The sequence below is a fragment of the Rhinopithecus bieti genome, unplaced genomic scaffold (assembly GCF_001698545.2).
Source record: "Rhinopithecus bieti isolate Rb0 unplaced genomic scaffold, ASM169854v2 scaffold_76074, whole genome shotgun sequence".
Classification (NCBI taxonomy): Eukaryota; Metazoa; Chordata; class Mammalia; order Primates; family Cercopithecidae; genus Rhinopithecus; species Rhinopithecus bieti.
Window position 1 is genome coordinate 372,336 of NW_016828659.1, and position 6,157 is coordinate 378,492.

Consider the following 6,157-nt stretch of genomic DNA (forward strand, 5'->3'; position numbering starts at 1 on the left):
AACCCATTCTTCCCATAGGCTATGAAACTGCAGAACAAATTTGAATAGTCATTTTTTGTTCTGTGATACAGTTTAACTTGAAGATATAAGAGCACACCCAGAGGCTAGATTGAATTCACCTCTGCGTTTCCATCCTGTTCATTTTCACTTGCCACTTTCTTATTTGCAAATAAGAAAGTACATGCTGTCTTCCTTAGCGAATCTGCCATTGAAAATTGCCTCTTGGTCTGTGTAAATTTAAATGCAGTAGCTTATTGTTTTCATAGTGTAGTTTACATCTAATACCTCTATTCTGAGAGGGAAAATCATTTTTTTGTAAAACTAACTGCTTCTCTTTATTTTCTCCCTATACCAGCTACAGGCCATATAGCTATCGGCACTTTGCACCCCCCACCACACCCTGCAGCACAGATGTTTGTGACAGTGACTATGCTCCTAGTCGGAGAATGACCTCAGTGGCAACAGCCAAGGGCTACACCAGTGACTTGAACTATGATTCAGAACCTGTGCCCCCACCCCCCACACCCCGAAGCCAATACTTGTCGGCAGAGGAGAACTATGAAAGCTGCCCACCTTCTCCATACACAGAGAGGAGCTATTCTCATCACCTCTACCCACCGCCACCCTCTCCCTGTACAGACTCCTCTTGAGGAGGGGCCCTCCTCCTCTGACTGCCTCCGACGTAAAAATGTAAATATAAATTTGGTTGAGATCTGGAGGGGGGGAGGGAGCTATTAGAGAAGGATGAGGCAGACCATGTACAGTTAAAATTATAAAATGGGGTAGGGAATATTGGAGATATTTGTACAGAAGAAAAGGATATTTATATATTTTCTTAAAACAGCAGATTTGCTGCTTGTGCCATAAAAGTTTGTATAAAAAAATAAATTTGTACTAAAAGTTTTATTTTTGCAAACTAAATACACAAAGCATGCCTTAAACCCAGTGAAGCAACTGAGTACAAAGGAAACAGGAATTATAAAGGCATCACTGACCAGGAATATCTGGGCTTTATTGATACCAAAAACAAAAAAGAGGAAGAAGAAAAATTAAGTCCATCTCAGAGCAGCAAACCATAGATACCTGGACGTAGCCAGCTAGCCTTCAGTTAACTAACATTTGAGGGCCAACAAGTAAGAAATCATGAAAGGAAAAAAAAGGAGTTAATACTAACCTTGGACGAAGGGCTTTGTTTTCTCTAGGAATCCAATAGTGTTAGTGAGGAAGATAGATATTTCTAAAAACCCATTCTGGGTGTTGCTGGTGTAGGAGAGATGAGCCCTCTGGCAAGATGCCATGAAGCTGTGTGTGTGTGCAAGTCTCTGTCCCTACCTTTAGAATCCATACCTCTGTCAAAATGAATTTTTTCTCTATGTTTACCTTGCTGCCTCCCCCAGCAACTTGGTAGGTCATTTGGCTAAGATACCATGATTTTTTTAAGCTGAGGCATTGACTAAATGGAATTTTCTAAATTAAAGTTGATTTTAATATTTCTTCTAGCTCTATTCCCCAGTAGGCTTAGCTCTTCAATTTGACAGCTGTTTTTGCATAATGATCAAAAGTTAGACATATTATTTCTCTTCTTCCAAGATTGTTTTAATGCTCATTAAAATGTCTTTTTACAACATATAGACAATGTTTAAGAATTAAAATTTAACCATTATGTTTTGTTGTAAATTAATCATATATCCTTGCACTACTTTCAGCATATATCACAGTATGAAATCATTTATATATATATATATAAGTATTATGTACTATATTTATGGTATTATTTTTTTTTTTTTTTTCCTGAGCCTAAAACATGCTTAAATATGTTTCTGGTTAGAGAGAATTTTTTCTTATTAGGATTTGCCCTATATTAAACAGTTTGTGACGTTTTCATGTTCTTTAGGCCGGTTTTTCTCAGAATGATGTCTGCATACATACCTCTTCTAATGTGTAACATGAATTTAATATCTTTCTGTTACCCACTGTGAATGTTAGGCTGTTTTCAAATTATCCACAAATTATTCTTGTAATCACCTCATATTTTTATGTGGTTCCTCTCTTACCCATTATGGATTAAGATAATTTAACAATGAGAATTAAATGAGAAGGCAAACTTTTAACTTTTCAGCTGTCAGAATTTGGGTGGAAGGGAATAATGGAAGCCTCTTTTGTGATCTGCCTGACCTGCTGTCATGTATGGTACTGGGGCTGCTACATCTTCAGCTATCAAGGCTGACCTATGGAATGATTCTAGCACTTGCTCTGCCACCTTGCCAGAAGTCAGTTTCCTGCTTTTTACACATGTCTAGCAATTCTCTGCTAAAATTGAATGGTTTTAAACTAATATATTTTTAGCTTAAGAGGTGTTGGTCAGTTAATTATTGAATTTTTTTTTTCTTTTTCTTTTTTAATTCTGTCTTGCCAAGGCTTCTCTGGGTTTCAGGGCCCAAGAGAAAACAGTGGAAGAAAGGATTCAGAATTTTGGCAAGGGTGAAGTAACTGTTCATGAAATACCTAAGTAAAGTTTTTGAAGATAAAATTGTGGTTTCAGAATAATGCTGACTGTTGGAGACTGTAAGAATCAGGTGCACTTGATTTTGCATGGAAGCAAATGGTAAATCTGTCAGAGTCCTGCTTTTCAGTCAGACAAGCATGAACTCTTGCTGTTGCTGGAACTAAGTGCCTACAGTGTCAGACAAAATGGACATTGAACTTGGGTTCTGTGATTCACGAGGGCACTTGGTGCTTAAATGAAGATGGAAAGGTTAGCAATACCTGCATGTCAGTTAGAATTTGACAGTTCTATATGTTTACATTTTTAAATGTGCATCTTAATCTGGTGGACTTCCCGTGTGGGGACTTGCACTCTAATAAACTAAGAAGAATATTGCTTTGTTGGATCTCAGTCCACACGCCTGCACTGCGATGGCAATGGCCTCTTCTTCAAAATACTAATTTGTGTGCCAATTTGTTTAAAATTATTTGAAGGCAGTTCAGCGTAATCTCAGTGTTCTCTTTCTGGGGTAGATGAGATGGATTCTTAATATTTCTGGGAGTACTTCTTAATGAGAGAATTGTCAAATTTGGAAAGATTTATTCACCCTTAGGTTACATGGACAGTTAAGCTTAAGTAAACTGTATTATTGATTATTAAACACAAACTGTAATTGGAAAAGTCGAGAGGAAATACATGAGACCACAACTTAGGGGGGAAAAGAAAAGGGATTTTTAAATTTGACATATTAAATTCATTGTGCAAGGGGGAAATGAATAATGTTTCATTAGATTCCTTATATGCAAAAGTATTTATTTTGAACATGTGTCCTAAAATATGTGCACTAACTGATGTGATTAAAATTATCCAAGAAATAAACTTGAGCATAAAATACTTTGTGTGCACCACAGTAAGCTATTCTGCATTGAAGTGGTCTTTTTTAACTAAGGCCTGGACTTGGCTCCAACAAGTCGTGATCTTCTGAATAGTGACTTAAGGAGTTCTGTTTGCTTAAGTCAGATAATGGCACATTCACAGGAAAAAAACAGAGTTGGTGGATAGAATTTTCTCACTATTAATTTTTCTTCCATGAAATTTTATTATGCCTTTGGCACTTTCTGCCACTCTTAGAGCATATCACGAGATGTCTGTTTAGCAGAAGATTATGTACTTTAATTTTAATATAAAAATAGCTTGTGATATATTACCAAGAGATCTCTGATTCTTTAGTAAGTTTGAGAACAGCTATTCTACAGAGATGATAGGTATTTAGAAATGAAGACTTTAAAGTACATTTTAATCTAATATAGGCCAGTAATTGGGGGAAGGGGCTTTGGGCAGTACAATTTTAAGATGATTTTGAGGGTTGTATTTCTTTAATCATTTAAAAATACCCTGAAGTCAGTAATTTATATGAAGGAAACTCATTCATTATTGAAGGTATAAAACTAGCCACCATCTGTATTAGGTAGCAGTTTTGGAGGATCATCTTTTTCTTTTGCTATAAAGCCCTATTCATGAAGAATACTTCTGGCAGAGTTAATAGCTGTGGCTTACCTAGTGTGTTAATGAAATGTGTTCATTTATGCAACTTGATATCAGTAGTCATAACAGAGACTGAAGAGGTATGCTTTAAGCAAGCCTACTTCTGTGCAGTAAACAGGCTGCCGCTGCCTGGATTAGATTCTTAGAAATGTCATATTTTGAATTGTTTTCTTTCTTGTAGGGGAAACTTTGTCCCACTTCATTGATTTGCATGCCGTAGGAATTACATGTTGGTTATCATTATGTATCTAACAAGATTCAGAAACAAAAATCTTGGACTTTTCACATCCGAAATGTGTCAGCTCTTAATAAATGTGTGGTGCTTCAGTCTACGTATGGCACCCATAGTTTATCTAGAGTAAGGATATGAGTGTGTTGACCAGTTATCAGTTGGTGGACGCATATTTGGGCACCTACAGTTGAGACCATACACTAAGTGTGGACTGAGTCCTAAAGAAGCTTATAGTCAAGTGTTGTTTAAAACAGTATCAGAATTCTTAAACTCAAGGAATTTAATTGTATTTGGTATTTCTTAAGCCTAAAATGAGCCAAGAGAAAGATGATTTTATCAAGTACTTGTCGTGCATGTGTGGCTTCTAACTTTTGGGAAGGCACCATTTTATAATAGTCTCAAAATTCAGCTTTTGAAATTCTCAACATTTTACAGTAGAAGACTTTGGACCTCAAGTATAAAATTATACATTTATAATTTAAAAAATTAAATTATAAGTATTGTAAATTCATACTCTCAAGCTATTGTCTGACTTGATCTACGTCTCATAAAGCCTGTACCTGAGTGGAGTGGAAGGCGGAGTCCTACGTTAATCAGTTACTGACTCTACCCTCATCCTCCTTCAATTGAGGTAAACTTTGCTGTTTTTCTTTTTCATAAAGCATTCGAGTTTATTGCTGAAAAAAATCTTCATGACTTTACAGATAGAATTACAAACTAAATGATTTCTTGTACTTAGAAGCAGAGTACAGACCTAACAAACTGTTAGATTTCCCACCATCACTTAGAGTTTGCCCAGAAGCAACACCAAAGAATTACAGACAACATGCTTTTGCTTAACTGTCCATTTTGGTTGTTTTGTTTTTTAATCAAATATAAGCAGGATGGGCGATAGAGATATTTATATAGAGATATATATTCTGTATATGTAATGCCTAAATATGCGTATTAAAGGGAAAAATTTTTAAGTCTGATTAAATCCAATATTACATGAAATTAAATATATGGGTTAGTAAGGAAAATGTTAAAAGTAGAGAGAATACCAAGAAGATGAAACTGGACTAGCCTTATTTGCAAGTGAAGGATCTGGTGCTGCTTTCAGATGTTTTTCCTTTATTTTTTTTCCCTTAAGCTTTAATCTTCGTCAATTGTCTGAAAGTCACCTGGTGTTTCTTGTTCATCGACTTTGGTACGATGGTGCTTTGCAAGGATGTATTTATATTATAATGGCCAACATTTGGTCAGCCCTTGTCCACTTCTTCACTTCCCTCCTTTTGTAAAATAAGTGCTTTAATTATAAACTGTATAAAAATACCTTGTATAAAACCCCTTTTTTGATTATTACGATAAATAAGCTGAATTGTAACAAATGAAATGTTGATTTTTATAATAAAACAGTGGAAAAGTAAAAGTGTCTGTCCTTTCTTTTCAGCAAGAAATTTAGACAGTAGCTGGTTGTGCTTTGCTGTGATATAAATAAGACTGTTTCAGACACAACAAAACCCAGCTTTATTGTTTGCATTTTAAATAATACTCTGCCAGCACACTATAGTCCCAGCTAGTTGGAAGACTGAAGGGGGAAGATCACTTAAGCCAGGGAGGTTGAGGCTGTAGTAAGACTCGTGATTGCGCTACTTGCACTGCAGCCTTGGGCTACAGAGTGAAACCCTGTCTCTAAATCAATCAGCCAGTCAGTCTCTGGGAGAGATTTGTGAAGGCCTGTTGCTTCGTTCAGTGCTGGCAGCATTTGTGTTTGGGAACAAGAATAAGAAATAGCCTGAGCTTTAGAACTGCTCTTGTTTTCAGTAAACTGGAAGGAGTTCAAGTATGGGCTCTGAGCACTTCCCCCTCTTCCGAGATCTTAAATTAGCTTATAAAATGCATATTGCTTTCCT

The 6,157-nt window shown here is 36.1% G+C and overlaps 1 protein-coding gene across 3 annotated transcripts in view; it reads left to right on the forward strand.

Moving 5' to 3' along the window:
• The window catches only part of LRP6 (LDL receptor related protein 6), a 162,809-nt gene extending 157,136 nt beyond the window's left edge, over window positions 1-5,673 (forward strand). Inside the window, exons 23-24 of one of the 3 annotated variants that reach the window (XM_017864559.1) lie at window positions 356-690; window positions 2,418-5,673. In XM_017864559.1, the coding sequence (XP_017720048.1) occupies window positions 356-650 (295 nt within the window). In that variant the 3' untranslated portion in view covers window positions 651-690; window positions 2,418-5,673. Of the gene's footprint in view, window positions 1-355; window positions 1,664-2,417 lie in introns of those variants that run through there. The other 2 variants (XM_017864558.1, XM_017864560.1) reach the window with 2 other exon arrangements.
• The last annotated feature ends 484 nt before the right edge of the window (window positions 5,674-6,157 follow it).